The sequence below is a fragment of the Hippoglossus hippoglossus genome, chromosome 9 (genome assembly GCF_009819705.1).
Source record: "Hippoglossus hippoglossus isolate fHipHip1 chromosome 9, fHipHip1.pri, whole genome shotgun sequence".
Lineage (NCBI taxonomy): Eukaryota > Metazoa > Chordata > Actinopteri > Pleuronectiformes > Pleuronectidae > Hippoglossus > Hippoglossus hippoglossus.
The window spans coordinates 1,223,976-1,239,835 of NC_047159.1; the positions used below are offsets into that span (position 1 = coordinate 1,223,976).

The 15,860-nt window shown below is 44.9% G+C and overlaps 2 protein-coding genes across 2 annotated transcripts; both read left to right on the forward strand.

Moving 5' to 3' along the window:
- Positions 1 to 9: 9 nt before the first annotated feature.
- Positions 10 to 1,380, forward strand: LOC117768448 (testis-expressed protein 43-like). Its single transcript, XM_034596798.1, has 4 exons — positions 10 to 90; positions 560 to 668; positions 961 to 1,160; positions 1,252 to 1,380. Exons 1-4 carry the CDS (start codon positions 56 to 58, stop codon positions 1,295 to 1,297), a joined length of 390 nt encoding a protein of 129 aa, XP_034452689.1. The 5' UTR covers positions 10 to 55; the 3' UTR covers positions 1,298 to 1,380.
- A 1,448-nt stretch (positions 1,381 to 2,828) lies between these two features.
- On the forward strand, positions 2,829 to 15,428 carry LOC117768443 (solute carrier family 12 member 2-like). The gene is given in 29 exon segments (XM_034596787.1): positions 2,829 to 3,337; positions 3,340 to 3,368; positions 3,371 to 3,496; positions 3,498 to 3,617; positions 5,000 to 5,122; positions 5,308 to 5,383; positions 5,798 to 5,893; positions 6,265 to 6,404; positions 6,497 to 6,607; positions 7,013 to 7,121; positions 7,222 to 7,349; positions 7,594 to 7,678; positions 7,941 to 8,089; positions 9,813 to 9,920; positions 10,289 to 10,412; positions 10,534 to 10,635; positions 10,894 to 11,049; positions 11,214 to 11,313; positions 11,654 to 11,765; positions 12,149 to 12,289; positions 12,370 to 12,476; positions 12,601 to 12,680; positions 12,779 to 12,916; positions 13,107 to 13,220; positions 13,343 to 13,454; positions 13,601 to 13,687; positions 14,198 to 14,333; positions 14,410 to 14,477; positions 15,036 to 15,428. Coding segments are annotated over 29 exon segments (3,279 nt in total). The 5' UTR covers positions 2,829 to 3,171; the 3' UTR covers positions 15,172 to 15,428.
- Positions 15,429 to 15,860: the final 432 nt, after the last annotated feature.

The window sequence follows — 15,860 nt, forward strand, 5'->3', positions numbered from 1 at the left end:
ATGCACTGGGGGGGGCGTGTGGGGGTTTCTAAGGCGACCATGACAGTCAACAAACATGGCTGAAGCTGCAGGGACATCACAGCAACACGAGTGAGTGACTGACCTCCAATAAACTAAAGTCTAGATTCAATTAAATTACATCTGTGATTCTTTTAAAGCTGAAAACTTTTCTGGATCAACAGAGAAAGTTTTGAACTTAAACTGCTGCAGAAAGTTTGTAAAATGCTTCAGTTAGTTTAGTTTATGACCTTGAAGACAAAGTAAATAAAGAGAAAATACGACTAAATATATAGAACATGAAAAGATAACTACATTTTTGTATGTACAATATAAACATATATACATCTTTTAACATAGTTAATCCAGTTACAGATGATTCTGATTCCATCAGTCCGAGCTCTAACTCTCTCACTACAGTTTTCAGTGTAAACTTTCCATTGACTGTTTCCTTCAGTTCTCAGTCGAGATGTTTCTCAGTACGTCTGGTGTTTTGAACGTTGAAACCAAACGTTGGGCCACAGTGTTTGAACAGTAACTTGTGTCTCATGCTGACTCCGAGGTCGTCGTCCTCACACGTCCAGACGTTCTCAGCCCGACATCCCATGATCCCCAAACTGTACGTGATGCCATGGAAACAGGACATGAAGAACCAGAGGCTCCTCGTGAAGGTAGATACCTGAGGACAAAACCAACAAAAGTCCACTCCTGACTCTCTCTCTTATCACTGTGGAGACGAGAGAAGTGTAACTGTGGTTTTCTGATCGAGGCTCCGGCTCAGATCACAACAGAGGAAAACTATCAATGTGTCATGTTATATAAAGGAGATCAGAAGATCAGTCGATTAAAATGAGGGGTTTGTGTGTGTGTGTGTGTGTCTGTGTGTGTGTGTGTGTGTGTGTGTGTGTGTGTGTGTGTGTGTGTGTGTGTGTGTGTGTGTGTGTGTGTGTGTGTGTGTGTCAGAACGCTGCTCTGGCAGAGATACCTGTGGTTCCTCTTGAAGAGTCTTTGTGTCTTTGTGGTCGAGAGCGTCTCTGCCACAGTCAGGACGTCAGCCGGCGCTTCGCCTCTTCATCCTCCTCATCTTCCTCTTCATCGTCCAGCTCCTCGGCTCCTCTCAGCCAATCAGGGCTGACAGCTCATCACTCCTCCCACTTCTCCAGGTCAATCACCTGATGCTGTGTTCAGGTTGTGTCTGAGTGAGAGATCCAGACAGTTTGAAAGTGATGAAGATGTTTTTCCTGTTTCCTGCAGGTTCAACAGCTCCGTGGTGACGACCAGACGACTTTACCAGACCTGACTACACATCACACACTAAGAAACTGTGTGATTAGACAACTGAGAGAACTTCACTGGTTTACCTCTAATATTACTCATGACAATTCATTATAATGGTAATAAATTGAGTCGTTATAGTTTCTGTTTGCAAACATTTATTATTATTATTATTATTATTATTAGTAGTAGTAGTAGTAGCATCACTAGCAGTACAGTACCTTGCTTGTACCACTATTGTTGTCAGTTCTCATGTTCACCACAGGGTGTCAGTGTCATCTTTGTAGTTGCCAGGCAACTTTTATATATTTAATGCAAATGCAAATGTTTGAAGAAAATAAATATGAATAACATTTTTCCTTAAATGTGTCACTGTGTTATTATGTTATTCTGATAAATGTGTTATCTTTGTTAAACTAGATTATAAGAGGGTTAGGGTTAGGCAAATCAAACTTGTATTATTATATCTTGATTAAAGTTTGTCATTTAAACCCAATTACGATTATTATTATAAAAGTTTGTTATTACTCAAGCTCTTATGTTGAATTAAACTTTATTGCAGCACCGTCACATTAACAGAAGAACAGTGTTCGACATAAAGCAGCTGTTGTTCCCTATGCTAATGACGAGGCTGCACACGCCTCCTCCGCGTGTCGTGGCCTGTGCGTGCGCGTGTCTCAGTGTGACACCAATATGACTTCTGTAGCACACACACACACACACACACACACACACACACACACACACACACACACACACACACACACACACAAAGTTGTGCGTCACTCAGGGTTTGTTTCATGTTCGAGACCCTCCCGTCACTGTCTCCTAGGGCGCGTGCCACAGCTGGATGCGTAACGGACACCAATCCATCCCTTTCCTCTCCTTCCTCCTCCTCTCCTCCTCCTCTTCATCCTCCTCCACTCATCATTTCTTCCTCCTCCTCTCCTCCTCCTCTTCATCCTCCTCCACTCATCATCTCTTCCTCCTCCTCTTCTCTTCCTCTTCCTCCTCCTCCTCCACTCTTCATCTCTTCCTCCTCCTCTTCATCCTCCTCCAACTCATCATCTCTTCCTCCTCCTTCTCCCACTCATCTCCTCCTCCTCTTCCTCAGTCCCGACACGCTGGGATGTCTCTGGAGTGCAGGGAGAGGAGGAGAGAGAGAGAGAGAGAGAGAGAGAGAGAGAGAGAGAGAGAGAGAGAGAGAGAGGGAGAGAGAGAGAGAGAGAGAGAGGGAGAGAGAGAAGAGAGAGAGAGGGAGAGAGAGAGAGAGAGAGAGAGAAGAGAGAGAGAAGAAAGAGAGAGAGAGAGAGAGAGAGAGAGGAGAGAGAGAGGGAGAGAGAGACAGAGAGAGAGAGAGAGAGAGAGAGAGAGAGAAGGGGAGAGAGAGAGAGAGAGAGAGAGGAGAGAGAGAAAGAGAGGAGGAGAGGGAGAGAGAGAGAGGAGAGAGAGAGAAGAGAGAGAGAAGAAAGAGAGAGAGAGAGAGAGGAAGAGAGAGAGAGAGAGGGAGAGAGAGACAGAGAGAGAGAGAGAGGAGAGAGAGAGAGAGAGAGAGAGAGAGATAACAATAACCCGTTTGAGTCGCCATCAGAGGAGACGATACGCGCACCAGCTCGCGTGTGGATGGACAGATGACAGATGACAGATGACAGGTGACAGATAGAGAGACAGAGTGCGTGTGAGTAGGTGCGTCTTTACGCGCATTACGCACAGGTCCTGGCGCATCCAGGAGTTTGTCCGGAGCGCAGCAGTGAAGTTGACCTCTGAGTGTGATTCCCTCCACGGGGACCGGGGTCTTCTCTGACTGGTCGGAGCTCCATCCTGCTGGACTCCCCCGTGGTTCTGGAGCAGGTGTCTGACGGTTCACCAGTGGTTCTGTGAGCGGGTTTCATCGTCTTCATGTCGGGACAGAAACCGTCCCTGAGGAGCGGCGGCTCCCCCCAGAGCCGCTTCCAGGTGGACGTGGTGACAGAGGGCTCCTCCCCGGCTCCGGCCCCGGGCCCCAGTGACGGCTCCAAGCCGCCTGAGGAGTCCAGAAGCCGGTTCAAGGTGGTGGGCTTCATGGATCGGGCGCACTGGGCAGCTCCATGGACATCGGGGGCTCCCTCCGGATGTTTTCCACGAGCCGGACACGACGAAGAGCGACTCGGTCAGCCTCCACTCCACAGGCACGGGACACACGCACATCTCCGACTCCCACTCCAACACCTACTACATGAGGACCCTTCGGACACAACACCATCGACGCGGTGCCCAACATCGAGTTCTACCGGCAAACTGCGGCTCCTTTAGGGGAGAAGCTGACCAGACCGTCGCTGTCGGAGCTGCACGACGAACTGGACAAAGTAAACACGAGAATAAACCGGTTCCATTTGTCTCCACGGTGGATTCACCAGGTTCTAGAGGGACAGGGACATCAGGGTCACAGCTTCTCACTCAGCTGCCACATGAACATGGTTCTGATTCAAGTTCAATATTGTTAATGATCATTATAAGTTTATAAGTGTGAAGTCTGAATCTTTATTAGTTCATATAAAGGATGACATGAGAAACAGATTTTAAAAGTACTTCAAGAATATGGATAGATTATATATTATATTATCTACTTCCTGTTTAAGTTAAAGTTTAGTTTTCCACAGGAGAAGTTTGCAGATCATAAGCAGTTATTATTTCCATCACTTTATCATCTATTCAGTTTGTCCAGACTTTGATTGTTTGATAACTGAACACGTCCCCACACTTCAATGTGCTCTGATGTGAAGGAGTCTGTTCTCAACATAAACCTTATTAATCTATAACTTAACCTGCATCATCAGAACAGGTTTAATGTGTCAGATACATCTGCTGCTCTAACTTTAATTTAATATTTGTACATCAACATGCGTCATTTAGTTATTTACATGTGTTATAGTGAAAACTGTGAAAAGATAAGTTAGTGTTTTCTCATCAGTGAATAAGAGCTCAGCAGGGTGAAGCTGCGGTGGGGGTATTATGGGATGTTGCTGTTACGTCATCTTGTAACGTGATTGTTAAAGTTTCTTCTTCGAAGTTTCAGACACGTAACAAACCAAGTAAACACAAAACATTCCTGTCACTCCCACCTGAGACTGTGAATGAGCCCAGTGACATCACTGGAGGCCTGACCTCCTGACACACACACACACACACACACACACACACACACACACACACACACACACACGCACACAATGCTGCCTCTCATGACCCAGCAGGCTTCCCCGGTCGTGCTCCCACTCCTCTGACACATGGAGGTACCATAGATGCACATTGTCCATGAACAGAGAAACAGCAGGAGGTGATGATTCACATGTTTCTTTACATTTCATCTCATGGAGTCGATGTTAAACTTGTGTCTCAGACTTTAAAGATGATTATTAGATGAGTTGACACTCGACTCACTGAGGCCACGACCTGGAACACGCTCATGAAGATGATTATCCATGTTTCTTCATAACAAACCTCTGATACACATCATTTGTCCTCAGCATTACCAGGAAGCTAGTTATCAGTGTTTAACAAGCTACTGTAGCTAAGTTAGCTAAGTTAGCGAAGTCAGAGCTGGAGGTCAGGACCAGTTTAATGTTAGCAACACATCATTAGCTTCACAAGCTAAGTTAGCTAAGGTAGTTAAATTAGACACAGTTTTGTCACTCACCTGTCTTTTTGTCTGTCACTCTTTTCCCTCTCGAATGTGATTGGTTGTCAGGAGCCTTTCGAGGACGGTCTGGCCAATGGAGAGGAGCTGTCGGCCGCTGAGGAGGCGGCGGCGTTGGCGGCGAAGGAGGCGAAAGGAGGAAGTGTGAAGTTCGGTTGGGTCAAAGGAGTCTTGGTTAGTGTGACGTTCACAGAGAATATTATATATTCAGAGAGATCTGATAAACGTCATCAGGAAGGGACTGGACCACATGTTGAACAGTGTGTGTGTGTGTGTGTGTGTGTGTGTGTGTGTGTGTGTGTGTGTGTGTGTGTGTGTGTGTGTGTGTGTGTGTGTGTGTGTGTGTGTGTGTGTTGGAGGTCCGCTGCATGCTGTACATCTGGGGGGTGATGCTCTTCATCAGAATGTCCTGGATTGTCGGTCAGGCTGGAATTGGTACGTAGATCAAACTGAAGTTCAGGAGGAGAGTTCAGCCCGGAGCAGCCAATCACAGCGAAGCTTTCCTCAAGACTCACATACAGATCCTGACACATCCTGAATATCTATACTCATATCTATCAATACTCATTTGCACCTTTTTAATTTGCTTTGTTTTTATCCTTGTTTAGTTTGAGATTCTATTCTATTTTATTTCATTGTATTTATTTGCTGCGAAAGTGTTTCTATTTCTTATGAAACAAAGTAGTGAGGTCTTTTCAGGACTTAGTTTCGCTCCCTCTGTACCTCGTGTTTAGAAATGACGATACATCTTGAATCTTGAATCTTGAATTTTGAATCTTGAATGGAGTTAACTGCTGTGATCTGTCAACTCATTTCTCTCTTCTTGGTTTGTGTCTTCGTGTGAACCAGGTCTGACCATCGCGATCATCCTGATGGCCAGTGTGGTCACGACCATCACTGGCCTGTCGACCTCGGCCATAGCAACCAACGGCTTCGTACGAGGAGGTGAGATCATGTCTGTGCACAAGCTTTTATTTTGAAAACCTTAGCCGACAAGTTAAGGGATTCAGTTCTCTGGTTGTCGCAAAGTTTTCCTGAAGGACAGATGATTCAGGGTCAGTTAGAACAACATGTGGTTAGATTTGGAAGTTTAACAACTGACATCTCATTGCATCAAAATAGAAAATCACTCACATTTATCTAGTTATGTATTTGATGTAACAATAAACTGCACCAAGGTTCAGTCAAGATTTTAAAAGAGAACTTGTTCCAATCTTTCCTCTTCCAACTTCATCAAGATACATAACATTAAAGCTGTGTCCCTGTTGACCCACTTCCCTCCTCATGATGAAACTGTGAGTGTCCCGTCTGTCCAGGGGGGGCGTACTACCTGATCTCCAGGAGTCTCGGGCCGGAGTTCGGAGGATCCATCGGTCTCATCTTCGCCTTCGCCAACGCCGTGGCTGTGGCCATGTACGTTGTTGGCTTCGCCGAGACAGTTGTCGAGATGCTCAGCGTAAGGAATATTCTCGTTGTCTGTTATTCAAACTGCAAATGAAGCAAGAAGTCCGATACCGACCTTGTTCCTGCTCTGGTCATTGGCTGCAGGACGTCGACGCTCTGATGACGGACGAACTGAACGACATTCGTATCGTCGGGACTCTGACCGTCATCCTGCTGCTGGGGATCTCTGTGGCTGGGATGGAGTGGGAGGCAAAGGTAGAGCTGTGGACCCACAACATCAGAGAGATTTAACACACAAAACCCTCTGCAGACGACATACGACACACAAAGTTAGTTGTCACAGTGAAGAGCAGCCTCCACTCTCACAGGCTCCAAACACTACAACTAGAAACAGGTTGATGGTGACGTAGAAGTTTTTATCCATATTTTTAATTTGTGGATAAAAAAGTGGAAACAACAAAAACCTTAATAAAATCTTGAAATATTGCAAAAAGGTTTTTTACGCTTGAGAGGTGTGAAAGTTGATGAATCGATAAAAGGTAACGAAGAGCGAAGGAAACAGATTCAGGGAATAAATGATGATTCAAATGTCACCAAAGCAAACATGACCCTTATTTTTCATCATCTCGTTGCGACCTCTTCCTCCACATCGACCTTCAGGCTCAGATCGTCCTCCTGGTCATTCTGCTGGGAGCCATCGCCAACTACTTCATAGGAAGCTTCATAACGATAGAAAACAAGGAGCCTAAAGGATTCTTCGGCTACAGCGGTCAGTCTGCACGGATGAATTCATCTTCTGGTTTGTATCCAGATCGGTTTGAAGTTCAAACCTAAATTAAAAGTCCTGGTTTGTCTTTCTCCACCTTCAGGGGCCATCTTCCTGGAGAACCTGGGTCCAGACTTCAGAGAGGAGGAGACCTTCTTTTCTGTGTTCGCCATCTTCTTCCCAGCAGCCACTGGGATCCTGGCTGGAGCCAACATCTCCGGAGACCTCACAGTAAGTATCACCTAGAGAGTTGACCAGAAGAAAGTTCAGGTTGATTTACAGCCGTGAACTCCCACCTGCAACTTCAGCCTTCTCTGATTGGTTAGAGGAGCGCGGCTGATGGACGGAGTTCAGAAAGGATCATCTCTGAGCTGCTGTTCACTGAGTCTGGTTCTCAGAAGCTAGTTCCTCTCCATACTAACACAAGTATTGTGTGGTAGCTTTAAAGTGACTGTGATCATGTCCCTGCCTCTAGGACCCTCAGACAGCGATCCCTAAAGGAACCTTGCTCGCCATCCTGATCACAGGAATCACCTATGTGGCTGTCGCCCTCTCTGCAGGTTAACGCCCAACACAACCTCTACACAACCTTATCCACACAGATTCATATTCATACTCGACCACCTGAAGGTAACTCTGTGGATTCAGGAGTCGTCTCTGAAGCTCAAACTGGTGTCGGACATTCCCAGTCGAGTTCCACGTCTCAGTTATAGTTTGAGATTAAAATCAGGCTTTAGATGAGTCATAAATGTTAAGTTTTATCAAACTAATATAGAAAATGTAAAAACCAAAGAAGAGGTGTTGTTTCTTCTCCTCCTGCAGGATCCTGCATCGTGAGAGACGCAACCGGCGACCACAACGACACGGTGAGCGACACGGTGAACTGCACCGACGCCGCCTGCACGCTGGGCTACGACTTCTCCATCTGCAAAGAGGGCGGCTGCCAGTTCGGCCTGATGAACGACTTCCAGGTGACTCACACGCTCCGAGCTGGACTTATGGATATTGATTATTTCTCTGTTTGTTGTCACACGTCCATCCTCTGTGCACCGAACAGGAAGGAGCCTTTTTCCTTTAAGGACCAGTTCAGTTATTCTGGTTTTGATGGTGATAATAAAATAGTGAAGACACATTTCTCACTAACCTCTAAATGTTTTGGCGAGGCGTCTGATGTCAGATGATAGTGTAGCTGCTACTCTCAGCTGGTCTTCCAGGTTTGGGTCAGTCATTCTTGAGTGAAGTGAACTTCTCACAGCAGCAGCTTGTCTCAAACTTTAGTGCTCGTCTCCTCAGAATGTGAAAGTCCCGTTGTACAGTTTTATAGAACCGGAGCAGAAGGATTTAGTTCGAGTTCGAGCCGGTTGCTAAAGAAACAGACATAACATTTAGAAAACCAGTTGTGGGTCAAGCTGAAGATATGAGGAACACGTCGGGTTCAACCAGAACATCTTCATCTTCATCTTCATCTGAGGCTTTTAACCAGCTAACAAATCAAAGAATAGAGACGACTGAGGAAGTACGACTTCTTTGTCTCTGCACTTCCTGTCAATGTGTCGGATATTTTCTGTTTCAATCACACACATGTAAATAAATGATAATTGATCACCGATGTCAATGGACATAAAATAAAACAGCCACAGATTCTGCTCTGGTTGTCTAACAAGTTTGAATCGTGACAGACTGATGATCCTGTGTGTGTGTGTGTGTGTGTGTGCGTGTGTGTGCGTGTGTGTGCGTGTGTGTGCGTGTGTGTGTGTGTGTGTGTGTGTGTGTGTGTGTGTGTGTGTGTGTGTGTGTGTGTGTGCACGCGCCTGTGTGTGTGTGTGTGTGTAGCCAAACAAAGTGCAGCAGTAATAATAGTGACTGTTGTTTCCAGTCACAAGGTTCTCGCTGGTTGGAGACGGAGCTGAATGAGAGCATTGACAACATCCACCTACACACACACACACACACACACACACACACACACACACACACACACACACACACACACACACACACACACACACACACACACACACAGTGCAGTCGTTAAATCCTTCAGACAGAAACACTTGCTCTTGTTTTCTTTTAGTCTTGTTTTAAGTTGCGTTGTAAAATGTGTATGAATCATAAACCTTGTGTTTCGTTCTCTTCCTGTTTACATCACTGCTGTTTTTATATTTCCTTATTTTTATACTCATCTCACTGAAGCTTCTTATTTTTATTTTCCGTTTTGCTGCTGTGACTGAAATGTTCCCGTTGTGCGACTCACAAAGAATTATCTTTTCTTTGAATCTCTTCTTTTCTTATCTCACACGCGGCTGTTTCCTCTGAAGTGTCGATGATGAGGTTTCTACTAACAACTAACTGACGTCCCACAGTGTTGGTAGGTATCAAGGCTTGAGATCTGTCCTCGTGTCCCTCAGTCCACAGACTGTGAATAAAGACGTCTCACCGACACACGCTCTTCACCTCTGGCTTCGCTGGCGTTGTGTTTTCGTCCGGACGAACAGAAGCTACGAGTTTAGTGAACGATGACGCAGGCGCCCACGTTCTCTTCCTGACTGGTTCACATTAACGAAACAGTCTGAGTCTGTGAAGAAAGAACAACCACACCCAGAGATCACAGGACCGAGGAGCAACTCTTTCCAATGAATTGAATTTCACAGAAGTGTGAACCTCAATAAAAGGAGTTGTGTGTTTTGTGACCAGGTGATGAGTCTGGTGTCGGGCTTCGGTCCTCTGATCACCGCCGGGATATTTTCAGCCACTCTCTCCTCAGCTCTGGCCTCGTTGGTCAGCGCGCCCAAAGTCTTCCAGGTGAGAAACCAGAGTTTTATTTGACCTCACGACGTGAAGGACAAACTGAACATGTCCCCACCGGGACGGGTTCTGTCCTCCCAGTGGAGTCATGGACACAAACATTCAGTGAATCAATGACTGAACAAACAAGCTGATGAGATTCACAGTTTAACAGCTGATGATGACAACGAAAAACCAACTACGATAAAACTTTAAAAACAAAATGGACTAAAAGTTCCTAAAGTGCTAAAAAAAAAAGATAATGAATTAAACTTACAGCTCCTCCATCTTAGAGCTGAGAGCTGGAGCCTGATCCTTTCAGGCCTGAGTCCTGAAGTGAGATTTCTCACTTTAAAATGATTAAATAAAACTTGTTGTGGTTCCAGGCTCTGTGCAAAGACAAGATCTATCCAGGGCTGGCTGTTTTTGCAAAGGGTTATGGGAAGAACAACGAGCCGCTCCGTGGTTACGTCCTGACCTTCTGCATTGGCCTGGCGTTCATCCTGATTGGTGGGTACCTGAACGCATCACTGCTCCATCTTTAACAACTTTATAATGTTACAAACAAATCTTTGACTCCTGAATAAGAAACAAAACATTTGTTGTTGAATATCGACTCTTCGTCTCTTAGCTGAGTTGAACATCATCGCTCCCATAATCTCCAACTTCTTCCTGGCGTCCTACGCTCTCATCAACTTCTCCGTGTTCCACGCGTCTCTGGCCAACTCTCCAGGTAAATGAACTCACTCTTGATCTGAGACTTTTACACGTTAAGGTTGGAATTTATTTACACTTTTATATTTGATTCTGACTTCGGAAAATATGAGCATAACTTAAACTGAGGGTTTTCTTAATTGATTTTCTTCAGTCGATAAAATCTTATTTCTGCTAAAGACAACAGGATCATTTCGTATTAAACATGCTGTGATGTTTGGTGACGTACAGTATGCTAGCGTTTCTCTTTCCGTTTCACGCCCCTCTCTCACCACAGGGTGGCGCCCCAGCTTCAAGTACTACAACATGTGGGTGTCTCTTGCTGGGGCGATCCTGTGCATTGTGGTGATGTTCGTCATTAACTGGTGGGCGGCTCTGGTCACTCTGCTCATCGTCCTCGCTCTCTACATCTACGTCAGCTACAAGAAACCTGGTGAGGATGTGCTCATTGCACATTTCATCCTTTAGACATGATCTGATGCACGTAACCCTGGACCTGAACTCCTACGTGTTATTCTACCTTATTATTTATCAGCTTGTTCCTCTTGTCTGATACTTTGTTGTATTGTTGTTATTTGTGTTCTTTGTCTCCTGCAGATGTGAACTGGGGATCGTCCACTCAGGCTCTGATGTACAACCAGGCTCTGACTCACTGTCTGAACCTCACTGGAGTCGAGGACCACGTGAAGAACTTCAGGTCAGCTGACGGGTTTGATTCCAGACATGATGTTTTATAATGAATCAGAGCAATGAGAATTAAATCTGATCCTCTGATGCTGTGTGATGAGGCTTCAGTGTCCAGCAGCTGGAACTAACTTCTACTAACTTCACAACCTGGTAGACATCTGTTTCGTTGTCATATTATAATTCCACATGTGAAACACAGATTATTAAGATAGAAAATTCAGTGGAAAATATTTTTTTAAACATTTAACCATAATTTGACCTTTGGATTTCTGTCGAGCACCAAAGTAAAATTCATGAACTGTAATAATTTGATGTGTTAATGTCCTAAATGATTAATTCCCTGTTTCCAGGCCGCAGTGTTTGGTGCTGACTGGTTTTCCAAACTCTCGTCCTGCTCTGCTTCAGCTCGTTTATTCTTACACCAAGAACGTCGGCCTCATGGTCTGTGGCCACGTCAAGACTGTACGTAAACACGTCCCTCACAGGGAACAGGTTTCACATGAGGGACGCAACCACACAGCATCTACTCAATTTACTGAAAACACGTGTAAAACAATATTTCACAGCCTAAGAAAACTTGTTTTATTGAAGCAATAGATCATCAGAATATTTGTTGATGTTTAATTGATTAATTCAATAATTGTTGTAGCTCAACTTTTATATTTAAGAGCAAAGGGATCATTCATATATTGATTATATTTTAAATTAAGCAATGTAATTAAAAAGTAAGTGATATAAAAGGTTCTGTACATAAAGCAGAATTAACTCACTGAGGGTTTATCTGTTTTTATAACGAATCCACTTCTGAAAATCTGTGTGACCTCGTCCCCGTCGTCCATCATCAGACGTCCCGTCGGCCGAACTTCAAGGAGCTGTCCCAGGACCACGCCCGCTCTCAGCGCTGGCTCAATGAGAAACGCATCAAGGCCTTTTACACGCCCGTCTTCTCCGACAACCTGAGGCACGGGACGCAGTTCCTCCTGCAGGTCAGAGCACGTGGAACACACTGATCCCTCACATCCACCTTGTCCCAGCTCCGTCACGTGACCTGTCCTCTGCTCCGCAGGCTGTGGGGTTAGGTCGTCTGAAGCCGAACACGCTGGTCATGGGTTTCAAGAACAACTGGAGTGAAGGAGACATGAGAGACGTGGAGATTTACGTCAACACGATACAGTAAGAACGAGTCTGTGTAAAGAGCCACTGACGACTTTCTACTGTAAATACAACGTCTCCATCTTTAGACTCTACAGACTCAACCTAAAGACACGTGTCCAACAAACATTGTTTCCTGTTCCAGTGACGCCTTCGACCTTCAGTTTGGAGTCGTGATCCTCCGACTGCAGGAAGGACTGGACGTCTCCCACATCCACGGACAAGGTACAAGCGTCTTTTTCTGTCTGTTCACCAACTGTATGTCCTGCTTCTGTCCTGCGTCTGTCCTGCATCTGTCCTGTTTCCCTGTTTGTCCTCCACAGACGAGCTGCTGCCTCACGAGAAGCCGCCAGTCGGCACTAACCAGGTGGTGTTTTCGGTGAATCCGGCTAAAGACTCGGACTCGGACTCGTGTCCTTCAAAGACCACGAGCAGCCAGAGCAGTCCACTCATCATCAGAGGTAACAGGAAGGAGAACATCCAGAGATCTCTGAGAGCTCAGACCTCCACTCAGACTAATGTCCGATCTCTACGTGTCAAAGTTTTCCAAGAAATGATCTCGACTGTGGTGCCACATTATATTTTGTCTGCTACAGTTTCTGCTACAAATGTCTGAGTTTCTTTTCTTGTGTCGTGTTTCCTTGTTTGTAGAAACGAAGTCTCCTCTGAGTCTGACGGACCAACGTCTGCTGGAGTCCAGTCAACAGTTCAAGAAGAAGCAGGGCAAAGGAACCATCGACGTGTGGTGGCTGTTTGACGATGGAGGTCAGTTGGTTGTTTAACTGAATCAAACAGACGAGCAGGAGAACTGTGATGTTCATTTATCAGAAGCTCACCACAGAATCAAGATGATTACAACTCTGGGTTTGTGTCTGTGTGTGTTTCAGGTCTGACGCTGCTGATTCCCTACCTGCTGACCAACCGGAGCAAATGGGGCGACTGCAGGATCCGCGTCTTCATCGGCGGGAAGGTCAACCGCATCGACCGCGACCGCCGAGTGTGAGAGGACGACTGTTGAGCTTCTGTTCGACACCAACACACAACAACCAACAACCAACACACTGTGTTCACACAAAACTGTTCTAACTCAACCAAAGTGTAGTTTCCTCCCCGTGTGTTTGATTTGTTGTGTCTCGTGTCTCCAGGATGGCCACGCTGCTCAGCAGGTTCAGGATCGACTACTCTGACATCAACGTCCTCGGAGACATCAACACCAAACCCAAGAAACACAAGTACGAGCTCCGACGTCGCAGCCTCGGACTTTCACCTTCAGATCGGTGAAAGTCGTGGAGACGGATTCCGAATATTTTACGTCTCTCACTGCAAAGACGAGATTAAAAACGTACATCTTATGAGATATAACAAACCATGAGGTCGTTAATAACACGTTCACAGACCGGATCCTTCATCGTTCACGAGACTCACTGATCAACAGAAAACACTTTATAAGTCTGAATGTTCGGCACCAAACTGAACACGTTACATTTGAGATAAATTCAGATTTAAAACAACACAACGAAACGTTTCCACCTCAAACCAGCAGCTTGATTAAAGTGAGTCTGTTGGTTGAGTGTGAATCAGGAGGAAGTTTCCTCTTCACCCTGAACGTCTGTTCGATGGAACTTTGTCTGTGCATCAGATCCGTTTTCTAGAAAAGTCACAGAACGGCAGCTTGAGTGTTTAATAAAATGATTGACAGGTCCATGCAGAGTGTGAAGTGATCACCTGACCTGTCTGTGCAGTAAGCTGAGTTTCAAGGAGCTGATCGAGCCGTACAGGCTGAAGGAGGACGACATGGAGCAGGAAGCTGCCGAGCGGCTGAAGGCTCAGGAGCCGTGGAGGATCACTGACAACGAGCTGGAGCTGTACAGGGCCAAGGTACTGCCCCCCCCCCCCCTCTCTGAACACAGGGACTCCACATGTTGAACTAAACTGATGTTTGTGTGAATTTCAGACCAATCGTCAGATCCGACTGAACGAGCTGGTGAAGGAGCACTCGAGTAACGCCAAGCTCGTCGTCATGTAAGAGCCTCACTTTCCTCATTGAGCTAAACAGAGGGATGCTTTTTTAATTTTTACTCTAATTAGTTTAACTTGGAAAGCACTTTGTTCTTAAGCTTTAAAAATAAATAAAAGTCATTATTATTATTATTAATGTGGGCTTCAAGTGATTTTTGCATCATGTGATAAAAAGCTTAATATTGTGTGTATAGTGACGTAATGTTGTGTTGACACGAGGATCAAAGGAACAGAGTGTGACCACAAACTGGAGAAACTGGATTATTGATAATAAAGGTTTTGATAGTTGAGACGTTGAATAATCAGAAAGAACTTTTCAGGTTCGGTTGTTGGAGAAATGAGACGTGTGATGACTCTGTTGGTGAAATAACCACAAACTGAAACGTCTGAGTTCCACAGGTTCTCGTTCTTAGTTGTGCAGAAGTGAACCTCGACCTTTGACCTCTGGGGTTTCACAGTAACTGTATTTATGACAAAGACTCAAAGGTCTTCTCCTCTGTGTGTGTTCATTGTGTTGACTCCTCAGCAGTAATGACCACCCCTCTTCCTCCTCTCACACAGGAGCATGCCTCTGGCGAGGAAGGGCACCGTGTCCAGCGCCCTCTACATGTGTTGGCTGGAAACTCTGTCCAGAGACGCCCCCCCCCTGCTGCTGGTTCGAGGAAACCACCAGAGCGTCCTGACCTTTTACTCCTAACACACACACACACACACACACGCACACACACACACACACACACACACACACACACACACACACACACACACACACACATTCTCCTGCTGTAAAAGAGTTGTTTAGTCTAACTTCCTCATCAACACATTAATCAACTCGAGATGTTTCTCAGTAACGTCTGTATATTCTGTGGATTCTGTGTTTTTATGAACGTGTGTAACTGTGTTTAAATATTAATTTAATATATAATAATATTTGTGATGATAAAAATGATGAATTCAGAGTGTGTGGATGTTTTATTTTCGCTGTGTCTGAAGACATGAGACTGTTTCTCTGTTAACATTATCCTGTGTATTATTTTATTAAAATATTCACTAAGCAATATTTCAGACTTTCTTTTGACTTTTTTACAATTTAATGATCATTTTATTTTCTCTTGTTCGAGACTTTTTCCAAATGAAACTGGTTGTGTCGCACAGTTTGATCAATAACACACAAAATAAGCTTTGTGTGATTACATTATGTAGAAAGTTACTGTAATGAAGGACTTTCTATTTCTTCAGGTGATTTACAGAATCATCAGTATTTTATTTGTTCTTGATAAAATGTGAATCTGTAAATTTTAATTCAGTTGTTGAATTTAAAATAAACTTTTACAAAAACAAATCTAATTGGCAGCTTTAGCAGCTAGAACTGTGGAAACTGTACAT